This window comes from Myxine glutinosa, chromosome 5 (genome assembly GCF_964187855.1).
Source record: "Myxine glutinosa chromosome 5, kmMyxGlut1.1, whole genome shotgun sequence".
In the NCBI taxonomy this organism is placed as follows: domain Eukaryota; kingdom Metazoa; phylum Chordata; class Myxini; order Myxiniformes; family Myxinidae; genus Myxine; species Myxine glutinosa.
The window spans coordinates 9750392-9767021 of record NC_136265.1 but is presented as its reverse complement, the minus strand read 5'-3'; the positions used below and the strand labels follow the sequence as shown (position 1 = coordinate 9767021).

The 16630-nt window shown below is 45.8% G+C and overlaps 2 protein-coding genes across 2 annotated transcripts in view; one reads left to right on the top strand and one right to left on the bottom strand.

Annotated features, from left to right (window-relative positions):
* Nucleotides 1-16630, top strand: part of LOC144892202 (uncharacterized) — a 997431-nt gene that overhangs the window by 241828 nt on the left and 738973 nt on the right. The gene's annotated exons all lie outside the window — the stretch shown is intronic.
* Nucleotides 9471-11350, bottom strand: LOC144892199 (uncharacterized). Its single transcript, XM_078777553.1, has 3 exons — nt 10383-11350; nt 10118-10255; nt 9471-10026 (listed from the first exon to the last, which is right to left on the bottom strand). Exons 1-3 carry the CDS (start codon nt 11263-11265, stop codon nt 9857-9859), a joined length of 1191 nt encoding a protein of 396 aa, XP_078633679.1. The 5' UTR covers nt 11266-11350; the 3' UTR covers nt 9471-9856.

The following is a 16630-nucleotide window of genomic DNA, read 5'->3' as shown; positions in this document are numbered from 1 at the left end:
CCGTGACCCATCGCTCCGTCTCTCCGGATAAGGAGCGTCTGCGCCCTTTGCTCGATATGGCTCCGCCTAGCGATCGGGCTTCGCTGAAACGCGCCCTGGGGCTGTTCGCCCACTACTCAAAGTGGGTGCAAAATTTCTCCGCTAAGCTCCGCCCCCTCGTGGCCTGCGACACTTTCCCCTTGGGCCCGGCCGCCCTGGCGGCCTTCGAGGGCCTTAAAGTCGACATTGCTGGCGCCGCTGTCGCAACGATTGACGAGAGTGCCTCTTTCGTTTTGGAGAGTGATGCCTCGGATCATGCGATAGCGGCGACTCTCTCCCAAGGAGGCCGCCCTGTGGCTTTCTTCTCGCGGACTCTCACCTCCGCCGAGCGGAGGCATTCGTCTGTCGAAAAGGAAGCGTACGCGATCGTCGAATCAATTCAGCGATGGCGTTCGTACCTGCTTGGGCGGAGATTCCAAATCATCACGGACCAACAGAGTGTTGCGTTTATGTACGACACCTTACATGCTCAGCGCATTAAGAATGAGAAAATCACCCGTTGGCGTATTGAACTCGCCGACTTCTGCTACACCATCAAATACCGCCCGGGGAAGGATAACCTGGTCGCTGATGCCTTATCAAGGCCGGCCACTTGCGCGGGGATCGTATCTTTGGAGGGGCTGCGCACTTTGCACAGCACTATGTGTCATCCCGGGGTAACGCGCTTCGCGCACTTTGTGCGCGCGGGCAATCTGCCGTACTCGATGGAGGACATCCGCCGCATCTGCCGTGATTGCGCCATCTGTGCGGAACTCAAACCGCGTTTTTATAGCCCCCCTCTGGGGACACTCGTTAGGGCTACTAGACCGTGGGAGCGCTTGGCGATGGACTTCAAAGGGCCGCTGCCAATGTCGAGCAACTCTCGCTATCTGCTCACTATCGTCGATGAGTATTCCCGATTCCCCTTTGCTTACACGTGCGGGGATATGTCGGCTGCCACGGTTATTCGGTGCCTGCAGAATTTGTTTTCTATGTTCGGGTATCCGGCCTACGTGCATACCGATCGGGGTGCGGTGTTCCTGTCCCAGGAAGTGAGGGGCTACTTGCTCCAACATAACGTCGCTTCGAGCTACACCACCCCGTACCGGCCCCAAGCTAATGGACAGATCGAACGCTTTAATGGGATTATATGGCGGGCCGTCATGCTAAGCCTCCGGACCCTCGGCCGAGGCCTCGATAAATGGGCGTGGTCGCTGCCTGCCGCTCTAAACTCGATCCGGGGGCTCCTATGTACTGCCACCAACCAGACTCCTCACGAACGACTGTTCCACCACCCTCGTAGCTCCGGCAGTATCCAGTCTTTACCCAGCTGGCTCGCTGAACCGGGGCCCGCCTATCTCAAACGAGCGGTTCGCACTAGCAAGTACGACCCCCTTGTTGACAAGGTGCAGGTCCTCCAGGCTAATCCCGAGCATGCCCGCGTGTTAACGGCGGATGGCCGCGAGTCTACTGTCTCCGTACGCCATCTCGCCCCTTGTGGGGACGACGACAGGGATACCGACGAACCCGTCTACGAGTCTATGGACTCTATCGAAGCTTCCCCTATGGAGCTACCGCTGTTACTCCCGTCGTCCCCCGCCCCTGTGCCCGACGGCGCGGGGGCGCCCCCTCCGACTCCAACCTCAGGCGGCTATTCCGACGCGGGGGACTCCGGGCTAGGGGACGCCGTGCCCGGTAGTTTCCGAACACGAACTGGCCGGGAGGTTCGCCGCCCCGACCGCTACGGGTGGACCGACTGACGTGGATTGACGTAACCCTTTGGTTTATTGCTGATGCTTGCTTGCAGACTGCCGAGCGGTAGTATAGTTTTAACGACGGGGAGAATGTAGTGAAATTATACCAAGGTGAACCCAGGGGTGCTCGCTACGGAAGGGGCTGTCTATAAGACCCGCGGCCAGCCGGGGCGTGCGGACACTTCGGCGGGACTCCCTGTGACATTATCCTGTAGTCTAACGGTATGTACGCCCCTAATGCTGCGCTGACGATGCGCTGTGCTAACCATTTGTTATATGGTAACTTCCATTGTTGTTCTTGAAGTGCTCTGATTTAATGCCTATTGCTGCGTGTATTGTTACAGAATGTATCAACGATCTGAATGATATTAAAGCCTACGCAGAGGTAAAGTCGTGTCTGTGTTTGATTTTCACGACACATACATACATACATACATACATTGATACATACATACATAAATTAATACATACATTGATACATACATATACATACATACATTAACACATACATAAACAAATAAATGCATAAATTAATACATACATGCATACATTGATACGTACATACATTGATGCATACATACATACATTGATGCATAAATACATACATTGATACATACTTACATACACAAATAAATGCATAAACAAATAAATGCATACATACATACATACATACATACATTGATACATACATACATAAATTAATACATAAATTAATACATACATTGATACATACATATACATACATACATTAACACATACATAAACAAATAAATCCATAAATTAATACATACATACATAAAATAGAGGGGCGTCAGAAAGGGCATCCGGCCATAAAAATATTGCCTCAAACAGGGAACCATGATTGTCATGGGGCCCGCAAGGGTAACCCCCGCTCTAGTGGGGAAAATGGCCTTAAAACGATCATTCATACATAAAATAGAGGGAGCTGCAGATGGAGGAAATGTTGAGTTGGATATTGGAGTCTGTGTGAAAACGTTTTGCGACCTAGGAGACATGCTATATGGAGAAGATGGATCAGACTCGGCAACGGTTGCGAGAGTGGATGTGCATGGAAGAAGTTTCTGGAACTGAGTGGTGTGCTAACGAGGAGGGGAGTGTCGTTGAAGCTGAAGGGAAAGGTGTATGCTGCATGTGTGAGAAGTGTTATGATTTATGGGAGCGAGACATGGGTCATGAACGTAGAGCAGCAACGAAGGCTGGAAAGGGTGGAAATGCGAATGGTTCGGTGGATGTGTGGAGTATCTTTGAGAGAGAGGAAGATAAATGATGAATTGCGAAAGATGATGGGAATAGAGCCTGTAATAGATGCTGTGAAGAGAAATGGGTTGAGATGATTTGGTCATGTGTTGAGGAAGGATGAAAGTGACTGGTTGAGAAGAGTGATGGAAATGAATATGTTGGAACCCATCTGTGGATCGGTCCCATCGGCCGATGGGTCTGACCCGTTTGCGGATCCGCAGATGGGCGACCCATCTGTGGATGCACGAGAAATGACAATGCAGACCCATCGGCCGATGGGTCTGCGCCATCTGCGGATGTGTTGTTCACCTTGAAGGAATGTGTATGCATCAATGGTGGATGAGTATGTTTATTTGAACCTAAAAATAAGCAATTGATGTCATAAATGTTTATAAAGCAGGCCGTGACATGTGGTTTGTCGATAAGATAAAAATAAGATAATGTCGCTCCATTTAAAAACGCTGGTCTACTTCGCTGGTGGCACTGGCAGACTCAGCTCTCCATTGTTTATATAGCAATTCCTGGCATGCCTTAATCACCCCAAAGCTAAAGATGAAGGTGTGGCTTCGTAATCGGGGCATTGTCAATTATATAAACACAATAACGCATTATGTGATTCTATGAGGCCCTCAGTGTGATTCTATGAGGCCCTATGTGATTCTATGAGGCCCTCAGCGATGGGTCTGACCCGTTTGCGGATCCACAGATGGGTCGCCCATCTGCGGATCCGCAAACGGGTCAGCCGCATCGGCCGATCGATGGGACCGATCCACAGATGGGTTCCAACAAATATACAGACTTGGCATTTAATATGGAATATTTTTTTTGTGGGGGTGAACTTACTTTTCAAGATGTCTTAGAACCAAAAGTTCATTGGAATTATGTTGAAATTATTCTACATTTTGTTAATGTGACCTTTAAAAGAAACAAAAACCACATTTGACATTTCGAAACAAATAAATTGATCCTTGAAAGTGATGTAAACTGATATCGAACTCAATTCATGGACAGTACTGTGTTAAACTTCTGTACGTTTTCCAGAAGTATCTTTATTTTGCACATTAGCCAAATTTTTTTTTAACAAAAACAAAAGTTAAATTACGACTGGGATTATGGACAGTAAAATTACAGTTCAATACTTCGTGTAACCCCCACGAGCATTCAGGAGAGCACGTACACGTTGAGGCATGCTGTTCACGAGATTTGCCAAGGTTTGGACAGGAATCGCTTGCCATGCAGTGACAATAGCCTGTTGCAATTCACGCACAGAGGTCGGCTGCTGGTCCAAGTGGTCGATTTGACACGTTAATTCTGCCCACAAGTTCTCTATCGGATTCATATCCGGGGACATGGCAGGCCACTCCATATGCTCGACACCACGGTCAGCAAGAAAGTGTTGGATCATGCGAGCACGATGAGGCCGTGCATTGTCATCTTGGAAGACAAAGTTTCCTCGAAAGGCTGCACGAGCAAATGGAAGCAATGTTTCTTCCAGAATGGCCCTGTACTTGAACTGGTTCAGGTTTCCATTCAGAACAACCAGGTCAGTTTTGCCCCCTGCATGAAAAGCAGCCCAAACGGTCACCCCACCACCTCCAGCTTGGACTCTTGGCACTATACAATCTTTGTTGTAGGCTTCATGCACTTGTCTGCGCACTCGGACGCGGCCATCTTGACGATAGACCAGAAATCTAGACTCGTCACTGAAGATCACGTGATTCCAGTGTCCTGGCTGCCATTGACGGTGCTCTCTGGCCCACTGCAATCGGCGCTGGCGGTGTTGTCTGGTCAGGCGTGGCTTTCTCGGGAGACGCCTGGCACGATAGCCTGCTTGAACCAGTCGTTGGTTGACTAGCCTTATGGATACAGGCACATTTGTCAGTTGCTGCCACTCAGCCCTAAGCCGATTAGCTGACTTGGTACGGCCATTGCAGACTAACCGGTGCAGCTGGCGATCATCCCTCCTTGTGGTTCTGCGGGGACGTACTGGCCTCGGTATTGGAGTAGGGACACCCCTCTGAGCATTTCGTTTCAGGATCTTTGACACCTGACCTTGAGTGATGCCATACTGCCGAGCAATAGCACACTGTTTCATGCCGTAATTTCGTAAAGCCACCACTCCATGACAAACAGCATTCTCGAGTTGACGGACCATCTCCAGAGGAAGCGGCAATAACTTTTGGAGAAGTGCAGCAGTTGTTTTCCACTAATACAGAACGCAACAACCCTTGTATACCCGACTGTGAAGCCAATCATCAAATGCACCTGCCTGTACATTTTGCCACGCCATCTGTGATATAATCCTGTTGTTGACTTCTTGCTGCGACAGACAATCAGTGACATGGTTCTTTTAACAAATAAATCACCAAAGTGTAAAAGAAACTCACCAGATTGATATATTGAGTTAAGAAAGTAAACCCAAGTCAAGAAAAAAACTATTCCATATTAAATGCCAAGTCTGTAGAAGGAGGCAGAGGATGGGCTAAAGGTGGTGCAAGAAGAAATGCGGGCAAGGGGGTTAACAAGGGGAGATTCAGAAAATAGGGCAAAATGGAGAAGATTGTCATGGGGCCCGCAAGGCTAACCCCCACTCCAGCAGGGAAAATGGCCATAAAATGACTTTTGTGTGTGTTGTTTGTGTAAATAAATACATGCAATTACATATATGCATTCATAGTTATTTATTTGATGTCTAATCTTACTATAATTCACCAAATGTCTGTCTGTCTGGTCGAAGGTACCGTAAAAACTGCTGAACCGATCGCAAAGATATTTTGGGTGGGTAATCCTGGGACCCCTGGGAGTAAAATAGGCTATTTAGTTTTTCCAATTTCAGCTTTGGTCTCCAGCACTCTCAGGTTTGGATTCCCGCATAACATTCGCGTTGGCCTCACGTTCATTGTGACGATGCTGTGACGAAGTATGTGTTCACGGTGGTGTTTGACGTGATGGTGTGAACGTAATTTCGTAATGTTTTTCGTTTCGTAATCCTTTAATGAACGTTTAATGTTTAATGAACGTCTAATGCCCTTCGATGCCCGGGGCCGCACGCGCGCTACACTGGACGGGCCAGTGTGTACCTTGCCCTCTGCCGTCTTGCTCGGGTAAACCGCTGAGCCCCATCCGTGATGGGGACTGGGGCTTGAGACAATGTCCCACGAACGAGGAATTCCCAGTAAGCACGAGTCATCAGCTTGTGTAGATCAAGTCCCTGCCCTTTGTACACACTGCCCGTCGCCGCACAAACATCACAATGAAACACAATCACATCACAATGAACCACCAATGTGGGATGATTTACGTGTCATATGATTTGATGGATGTTTATATGAATTGTTTGAAATAAAAAATTTCTGCCTTCAATTTCTGATATTTTGCCTTTTCATTTCGGCTTCCCAATTGAAGCCCCGCCCGTAGGGCGGGTACCGTTGCCAGTGATGTGCGGTGAGTTGCCGGTGATGTGTGAATGTGCGGTGAGTGGGTTAATCAAAAATGTAGTGGTTTGAGAGGGTCATTAACCAGTGTGGCAGCTACATTCAAGTGTAAGGTGTGCACAGAGGGAGCTGCAGATGGAGGAAATGTTGAGTTGGATCTTGGAGACTGCTTGAAGCTGGAAGGTGTGAAAACATTTTGCTACCTCGGAGACATGCTGAATGGAGAAGGTGGATCAGACTCAGCAACGGTTGCTGGAGTGAGATGTGCATGGAAGAAGTTTCGGGGACTGAGTGGCATGCTGACGAGGAGGGGAGTGTCGTTGAAGCTGAAGGGAAAGGTGTATGCTGCATGTGTGAGAAGTGTTATGATTTATGGGAGCGAGACATGGGTAATGGCTGGAAAGCAACGAAGGCTGGAAAGGGTGGAAATGCGAATGGTTCGGTGGATGTGGGAGTATCGTTGAGAGAGAGGAAGACAAATGATGAATTGCGAAAGATGATGGGACTGGAGCCTGTGACCCGCTCTCGCAGGGAAAATGGCCTAAACATGCTTGTTGTTGTTGTGTTTAGAAGTTGTAAGAAATAATTAGATTTCAAGCAGATGATTCTCCTTTACTTTGGAATTAAACTCAACTGTGGTGAGTTGCAGGTGCCTGCAATATAAAAATCACTCATTCAACCAGTTTGAATGGAGAAAAGGAAATTCTGCTGCTTTGTGTCACTATGTGTACCGCAATGAGCATGGAGAAAAGAAATAAAACCAGAGAATTGTCTGAGGAGGTCAGACACAAGATTTTAGCCAAGCATGGACAATCTCAAGGCTTCAGGTCCATCTCCAGAGACCTTGTCGTTCATGTGTCCACCGTATGCAATGTTATCAGGAAGTTTATAAGGCCCATGGCACTGTAGCCAACCTCGCTGGACGTGGCCGCAAAAGGAAACTTGATTGAAGATTGCAGCAAAGGATTGTTGAAATGGTGGAGAAAGCACCTCGATCAATTGCCAATCAGATTCAAGCTGACCTTCAGAGACGAGGTAGAACAGTTTCAACTCACACCATCCGTCGCCAACTCAATGGAAGTGGGTTGGATGGAGAACCCCACTGCTGAGAGAGAGAGACATAAGAAAGCCCAACTGGAGTTGGCCAAAACACACCCAAACAAGCCAAAATCCCTCTGGGAGAATGTCCTGAAGACAGATGAGACCAAATTAGAGCTTATTGATAAAGCACATCATCTCTATGTTTACAGAAAACAAAATAAAGCCTTCATAGAAAATAACATTCTCTGCAGTTAAATATGGAGGAGGTTCAGTGATGTTTTGGGGTTGCTGAGCTGCCTCTGGCGCTGGGTGCCTTGAATGTGTGCATGATGTTGAAGAAAATTAATTATTTGTGTACGTAATTTGTGTAATTGAATGGATTTTCTTGTCCTCGACCTGTTGTTGCAAACACTTAAGTTTTAATTGTTTTAATTGTTTGCTTGATCTCCATTAATACATATAGTAATCAGCTTTAATTGTGTTCTCTAGAACTTACTAGCCTAGCAACTATTTACTCAGAGCTTTTGAACTGACAGGTCATAAATTAGGCTAAAGGCAAACGGTTGTTAGGGGCAACCTGCCTGCTCGGATCAGTTCCAGAGTTTGGCTGAAGTTTCGACTCCACAAGTTCGAAGCAGTTAAAAGGAATAGTTCCTTTTAATTAAAATATTATAGAATTATATTATTGCGGATCTCAGCGTCGGCCTTTCCCCTTACCAAGGGGGATTAGTCCCCTTGATTTTACTAGCCGACGGGATCCGGGGCTATGACGTCACTTCCGGACAGCGTTGAGTAGGGTCACAGGACTAATCGCTAATACCTAATTACCAACGCTGCCCAGGAAGCAAGGAAATAAACCCCGCCCGAATCACGGTTGTAGGTGGAAACGCCGAGCGAAAGCGAACCGCGACCCGAGCCGTTAACAATGACTAAACCCGATCCGAGCGGTTCTAATCGTGCCATGCTTACCCAATGGAGGAAAACACTGATACGGTCGAATTAGGAAAGACAGGAAGAACAGGTTGGTTTATTCACTATGTACAATGATCAAGAAGAAGAACACACAGTGCAGCCTTATTACAGTCTTAACTTAGCCCCTGGACACGGGCCCGTTTCACACTCAGACACACTCACACGGGGCTGTAGATGGTCAGGTTGATGGTCCAGGGATGATGGCGTCCAGGCAGTTCGCTCCGGTCCCCGACTCGCACCGCGAAGAAGATGGTCAGGGCGGCAGAAGCTCCCCGCGGGTCGTTGGCGCACATGGGATTAAATGCGGGGCGAAAGGTAAGGCTGGCTGGGCGGTTACTTGCGACCATGGTCACGTACGTAATAGATGAACCGGGCTTGGCGGTTATACTTGCGGTCACGGCCGCGTACGTAATAGAAGAACCGGCGCTATATGCGCTCCCAATACAGTTCAATGGCAAAGCGCCTCTCCCGCAGGAGTCCTCTCTCAGAGCGCAAATCGGGCAAGTCCTCTTACAGTGCGCGTATCCTCTGCAAGTTCTCTTTCAACGAAGTTCTCCTGGCCAGTCCTCTCACCAAGCCCTTAGACAGGTCCATGCCAGGCAGAAATGGCGCCGTTTTCCAGTCAAGGTTTTCTCAGTGGATTTATATACTTTTGATCATACTCTGTCGAATAAGCTTGTGGGCCACCCTGAAATTTGCCTCAAATCCAAGATGGCGGCCAAAAATCCAAAATGGCCACCAGAATAGCTAAAATAGTATTTCTGAGAGTTGCTTTTACCCATAGATGATTTTTTTTCAACTGATTGTGGCCTATTATGATAAAGAAAGATAACTCAGTCATAACTCAGCCATAAAAATTAACAATCGGTACTTTATTAACAAAATGGCCGCCGGGCAACTTCCGTATTACGGAAACTGCTATAACTTCAGTTCCGAGTGTGATATGATTATAATTTTGGTGTCCAGACATATGTTTTTGGGGTCAAGGAATCCATATTTGTACTTTTTATTTCAGTGAAATCATTGGTTCATAAAGAAATCTAAGATGGCTGCCAATACTGGCCACCGATGTGGCAGATTCAGTCATGTCTTGTGCTCCATAATATATATTACAATACATTTTGATTCAATTTCTTGGTTTCCAAAGTCTGGTTATCCATTTAGTTGGTTTATCATGACACTAGCTCAATAGATCATCCCCTAAATCATGGATGAACAATAAATCCAAGATGGCTGCCGCTGAACGGCTCCTAGTCAGTTTTGCTTCGTCTACCAAACTACACAGGTTTATAAAATGTATCTGAATTCCCATTCAATATGATCCCCGGCTTTGGTTATGCTTTGGGAAAAATATGTTGTTCAAAAGGCACATAATCCTCAGTTACTAAGATCAAGATCAAGATCACTCTCTTCACTCTGAAAGTCTGAATAAAGTCCACAGGTATCCGAAGAAAGTTGTTCCATGGTGCTCTCCGAATTTTCCCCATCTCCTTGGTACTCTTCATCAACTTCAGATTCTTCTGCTCTTTCTTCTGCCCCACCGATACCTATAAAAAATGTGAATGGATATAGTCGGGATTCAAAACAGTAAATCATATAAAAATAACAAAATTACGATTGCATTTTGGACTTATCTACCTTGCTTTTCTCTTTCTCTACAGTGAACTTCACTGTCTTGTACATGTTTTCTGCTTGTATTCCTGTGTCTCTTCTTCCTTGAAGGCTGGCTTCTCTCTTCTACTGCATCTTCTAAATCTGCATCATACTCCGCGAGACCTGTAAGTGGAAGGTTACACATATTTAATCTGGATGAATGCACTGCCAGTGGGAATACATTGGAGGAACTTTATGACAGGAACGAAAAGCAATGATCAAAGTAATGATATATTTTTAGTATACTTACTTTGAATTTGTCTTTTCTTGCTCTTTTTCTTGGAGAGGCTTGGAGGGAGTTGCGGGCAGGTAAACCATATTGGCCTGATACCATCATCTGTATTTTCCCATCCTCTGTCAGTGATAGAAGGATACTCAATGTTTTGCTTGAGACACTGGTACCACACCCATGCCTGAAGGTCACTCCTCTTGAGGTGTTCATTGGTGCTACTCTCGTCTGGAAGGATGCTGGAACTAGATTTCACCTTTTGAGTGTTGTACGTTCGGATCCTTGTTTCAACAAAGCTTTCTTGTTCACTTCCAGAATACATGCAGGTTCTGAAGAAGCATTTAGCACTGGTAGCATCTTGAAAAGATTGATTTGATCTGCCCAGCTGAGAGAGTAGATGGGATTTCTCTTGTTTCAACATCTTCTTCAATGGCTTGATTTTGCCGATGCGAAATGGGAATGATGTCGTGTCACATCCAGTAATGCTATGATATGCTGGGAGAGTTTGACACACTTCATCTCCAAAATGAGTCGTTAGTTTCTTGACACTGACGTACCGATGGTCAATCTTCATGAACCAGTCTTGTGGTGGTTTGCAGACAGAATAGGCATAGCTCAAGAGGATCAGTACATCTGTATCTGAAGCCTTAATCACAACCGGACCTTCGCACTTGCTTGCATGAAGAACAAGCCTGGTGTCAGCCTCATGATGGTTGCAGGATTCAAGTTGTTCAAACTTAGTTTGCGTGATCAACCATGTATTCTGTTCCTCTGTCACGGTGAGTGGAATTCTGAGTTTCGATCTGACTGAATCACTTTTGAAGTAAGTGACCATAAATTTAATCAGCTCAGTCTTGTTTTCAGCATTATGCAGAAATGCGTCCCAATCTTTGCCTCTGGGCATACTCTGCTCGGGGCTTGTGATGTGGGTTCTTCTACCAGAGATCCCTCGGCGTCGTTGGGTTAACTCCTTTGTAGTGGACGTACAGTAGGAATCAAATATGATCCCAAGCTGTTTTGGGTTTGACTGGCTTGGTGGCATGCAGAATTTCAATAGGGCATCAGTGTATTCTCCCCAAGTCTGTTGAGCCGGGATTGACTTTACAGCTGCCATTCCGTCAATCAGCCAGTTGCTTCTATTTGGCGGTTCCTCTGTAGTTGATGAAGATTCCTCAATAAGGTAGTTCCTCAGCGCTGCTTTAGAACCTTGTCGAATGTCTCGTTCTGGTGTGGCAAGGGCAAGTGGAATAGTTGTCAGGGGGTGTGAATGTGCTTCTTCAGGGGTAGTTGCCTTTCCTACCAACACACCAAATGCTTGTCGATCCTCCTTGAGAACGTTCACTGCCTTTGGATTTTTCTTGACCTTCTCCATGCCCGTTTTGATCTTGAGATTCACAATCCTGTCAAAAATGTTCATTCTGCCTTCTCCAGTAGCCTTGAGTCTAAGGTTAACAAAGTCTTGGAATTGTTTCTCTCCTGCTTCGGTTGATGACGACAATCCACTGACAATACCTTGGTTAATTTCCACTCCAGTTTTCATGTGACGCGCAGAACCAATCAGAAAAGGGTCAAAGTACTTATCCAATTGGATGACTAGGTTGCGAACCATGTTGTCATGCTGCCTCCGTGCCCCTATTGTTGTTTCCTTGTGAGTTGAAGAGGTCAGGATATGCAACCTTTCCTTCAATCTTCCTCTGAGCTTTGCCATTAAGTGACTCGTTTTTATGAACGCATCTGTTGTCTGCTTGCTGGTACTGTAACCGCCTTGCATTGGACCACCCCGGACTTTAACCTCTCTGTTGATTATGGTCTCAGTGATCAAGTCCCCATGGATCGTAGAAAAGGGCTCGCCAGTCATCGACCCTCCGAATCCATTTTGCAACAGATCATCCCAGGCATCTTTGTGATTCACCTTCAGATTTTGGAGATTGACGTGTTGGAATGTCAGGTACCTAGCATAGTTGATGTGCCCGAAAGCAAAGCACTTTGGAAGAAGCGTTCTCTCTGCTGCCAGGTGTGTTTCAATGCTCTTCTCCCTTACAGCTGCTATGAGGCACAACATTGCTGATACGTCCTTAAGATATTCTGCTATCATTTTGGCCTGAGTTCCTGCTGATTGCATCAGTGAGGTACAGATGTCCTTGAAAATAGGTAACTGCAGAACTGATTCAAGACTTGTCTTATTTGGATTGAACCTGAGGTTGGCGACCACTTCTCTCGTATACTCGTCCAATATGGAAGCAACATCTTGTGATTTCATCCTGTGCCTCAGTAGGGCCTCAAATGACTGTTTGTGTAGACGAATGCTTCTTGCGTAGTGACGTCCTTCAAATGCTTGAGCAACAGAACCATCGGCAATAGCTCCGGCATCTACCCACCAGTCCTTCAAACCAAGACATCCATACTTCTTGAAGAGAATCTTGAGGTTCACCAGAATGGTATGGAATCCTCCCATGAGTGGTATTATTTTGTCATACCTCTCCTGATGCTGATATAGCCATGAAATGATCAACATTTTGCTGTTGATTGCCTCATCTGCATGTGCAAAAATATAGTCCAGTTCAAGATCTTCAGCAATCTGTACTATCATGTCCATGTACCATTTAATCACATTGTCTCCCGGGGGCAATGGAACGACAGGAAGATACTCCAACTTGCACTTTGTAGTGGAGCAATCAGTCACAGTTTTCATGAATGAAGTCCAAGAACCTACAGGTCCCAGCACGTCTTTATCAATCTCAGGAAAGTATTCTTCTAGGCAGTCGTCACCAACAGTACCAACGAGAACCCAAGCAATATTCCGTTCCAGAGCATCGTGTAACACTTGTGAATCTCTGTAGTCATCATTGAAGTCGGGAAAGGATGGAGGGGGTGCTCTTTTCTTAGGGATTTTGGATGCTCCATAGTCAGGCTCCTCTTGCTCAATGATATTGGACTGTTTAAGTTTTGAAGTGTTGCCAGCGGCGGTATCATCAGCATGTACAGCCTGGAATATTGTACCAGTTGTGTGATGAGTAGTTTGGGCTCCCGTCAGCGTCTGCTGTTTACCATCTGAGTTATCAAATGTTATATGTACACTTCGACCCTTGACGAAACCTGGAGGTAGCATCTTCTTGTGCTCCATGCTGATGGACTTTGCCCAATTATTGTTCAAGTCACGGACATCTGTGTATGGTATTCCAACGCCACATCGATTCAAGAGAGTAGTTGCCTCTTTGCTACCAGTGATTCTATGTATGGTCAAACTCAAAGCAGTTCCTAATGGTGATCGCTCACCTTTGACCATTTTTTCCCAGCTCTGAGTTATAGCTGAAATTTTCTCCGCTTCAGCGTTGCTTGTAGCCGTAGCATACCCAAATGCGTTTGTAGATCTCCTGGGATTGATTGACCAAGAAATGGCATTGAAGATACAGTGAAGAGGTCTGTGACTATCGAGTAGATCAAACAGCTCATCTGGTTCAAGGGGCCATTTGATATCATACCTCTGTGAAAGTTTACGACGAATCAGCTTTGAAAATGCTATTGTCAAATCAGATTCACGTAGACCATTTCCTTCAATTGTAGCCGCAGAATACGATATCGGATTGACCGCAGTGGAATGGACAACTAGCCGGTTCCCAAACAAGTGGAAGTCGATGGCGTCACCAAATTTCTCAGTCAGTCGTTTTTTCAACATGCAGGTTTTTGAAATCGGAGGGTCCTCAAGTTCATTGTCTTCACTGATCTCCTTTATGTCCTCAATCAATTCTCTCAGGAAATACGCCTTTTGATCCTTGACTACCATGCGGTGAAACAGTTTGAAAAAGCTGTCCATAACCTCGGTAGCTAATCTATCCTTCTCTGCTGCATCCGCTGACAGCAACTTTCTATCATATGCATAGGTAAAATTGTCATAACAACTTTTATGATAGTACACATCAACTGCAAACATGTCATATGATGCTCCACTCAGAATAACATCGAGTCGCTTCGCTGCATCATGGAACTTATCTCCTTCATCTTTGATTTTCATGTCCTTTGAACGTTCTACTTTACTGACAGCATTCTTCTCGGAGCATCTACCAAGACCACCACTATTGTACGGTTTACTGTCATCTTTCGTATCCACGTTGCACACGAAACAGATTTGCTTTTTCTCAAGTGACCCCCTGCGTATCCTATACGCGGGAGCAGCAACTGGTTCATTCGACTCATGAATATTCTCTGAACTGGAAACGGGAAGTTTGCGAGACTGGGCTTCCTTTCGGGCAATTCTGTTCCGAAATGTGATTCTACAGTTCTCATGAATCTTGACATCATGGCCTGCACTAGATAGTCTCACAGCGGCTGATTGAAATTCAGCATATGGTGCCTGAGTACACAGACTCTTGTCAACTTTAACCCATCTTCCCGCTAATTCTTGAATAGACTGCAATCCCTCCTCAGTCATATTATAAGCTGACTCAACGTCCTTAATAGTTTCATTACAGAGGCAGCACAACGGTTTGTCGCCCCTTGCTAAACTCAAAATCGGCGTGGATGCCATTGTGCAACCCTTTTCTCCTGTGCCAAAAAAGTTTTGTCTTTATGTAGTAATTTTATGAGGATTCACTGTATCTGCTAAGCCAGGATTCATGGAATCATTTCTTTGCGTCCGCATTCATGGAATCATTTCTTTGCATCCGGATTCAAGGAATCTGAAATGGAAACCAAGAAATTGAATCAAAATGTATTGTAATATATATTTCACTGAAATAAAAAGTACAAATATGGATTCCTTGACCCCAAAAACATATGACTGGACACCAAAATTATAATCATATCACACTCGGAACTGAAGTTATAGCAGTTTCCGTAATACGGAAGTTGCCCGGTGGCCATTTTGTTAATAAAGTACCGATTGTTAATTTTTATGGCTGAGTTATGACTGAGTTATCTTTCTTTATCATAATAGGCCACAATCAGTTGAAAAAAAATCATCTATGGGTAAAAGCAACTCTCAGAAATACTATTTTAGCTATTCTGGTGGCCATTTTGGATTTTTGGCCGCCATCTTGGATTTGAGGCAAATTTCAGGGTGGCCCACAAGCTTATTCGACAGAGTATGATCAAAAGTATATAAATCCACTGAGAAAACCTTGACTGGAAAACGGCGCCATTTCTGCCTGGCATGGACCTGTCTACCTCTCCCAACGAGTCATCACAAAGCCAACCTTCCCCAGCGAGTTCTTTACAGCGTGCGTATCCTCTGCAAATCCTTTCACAAAACGCGATTCCTTGCAGTCCTGTCCAAGGGCTTTGTGCACGCGCTTATATAGGCACGCCCTTACCATGCCCCTCACGCCATGCCCTTAGAGCCCTGATTGGCTGGTGGCTCTTACCGTCTCCCGCTGCCGCTCCCTGACCTCAATGCCGGCCCCACCCTCTCTCAGGCTTACCTCGTGTCCCTTGACTAGTGAGCATCCTAATGCGAGGTGCAATAGCCAAAATGGGGCATGGGATGGATGCTGCCCAACGAGGTAGATTTGGAGGGTGGAGGCAAAATGAACGGGGCCTAAACTTATTTATTTTACACAACGCAGGTATCACGAGTGGAAATGGCCTTATCCTCACACATACTATGACATAACTAATATCCTAAATGGGCCGACGTGTTGCTTGTGGACTAACTATGGGGGCATACCTTTAACCTTTAATGATGTTATATTTACACTCTCAAAACCGCAACAATATATATGATCATGGTGCTGCTTCGTGGTTAGGGTGCCGGCTTGGGATCCTCGGATCCTGAGTTTGAATACCGGTCGATTGCTGAATTAATGCCAGGGCGGTTGACTCGGCCTGTCATCCTTCCGAGGTCGGCAAATTGAGTACCAGCTTGCTGGGATGAATGATCACGGTGTGTACCCCGATTTAGAATAGGTACACCGTATCCCTGCGCATCGTAAGAGCGTGACCAAGGGTTGGCATCAGGAAGGGCATCCGGCCATAAAAACATTGCCTCAAACAGGGAACCATGATTGTCATGGGGCCCGCAAGGCTAACCCCCGCTCTAGCGGGAAAAATGGCCTTAAAAACGATCATTCATTCATTCATTCATATATATGATCATGATAATCTGCAAACAGTTATTTATTTAGACTCCAACGTAATATGAGTTTTATGAAATAGTTTGGAAAGAAAAGGACTTCTCAAACTTGTCACTGAACACTGGTCAAGGTCGGACCAGCCTCCATAACTTTGTCCACACCTGGTGAGCTGATAATTAAAATTACAAAACATTCTTTTTC

Coding starts and splice junctions, on each gene's coding strand:
- LOC144892199 (XM_078777553.1), bottom strand. CDS start 11,265: ATGCCCAGAGGCAAAGATTGGGACGCATTTCTGCATAATGCTGAAAAC. Junction 10,256..10,382: donor CAAGAAAAGACAAATTCAAA/GTAAGTATACTA, acceptor TTCCACTTACAG/GTCTCGCGGAGTATGATGCA. Junction 10,027..10,117: donor TAGAGAAAGAGAAAAGCAAG/GTAGATAAGTCC, acceptor CATTTTTTATAG/GTATCGGTGGGGCAGAAGAA.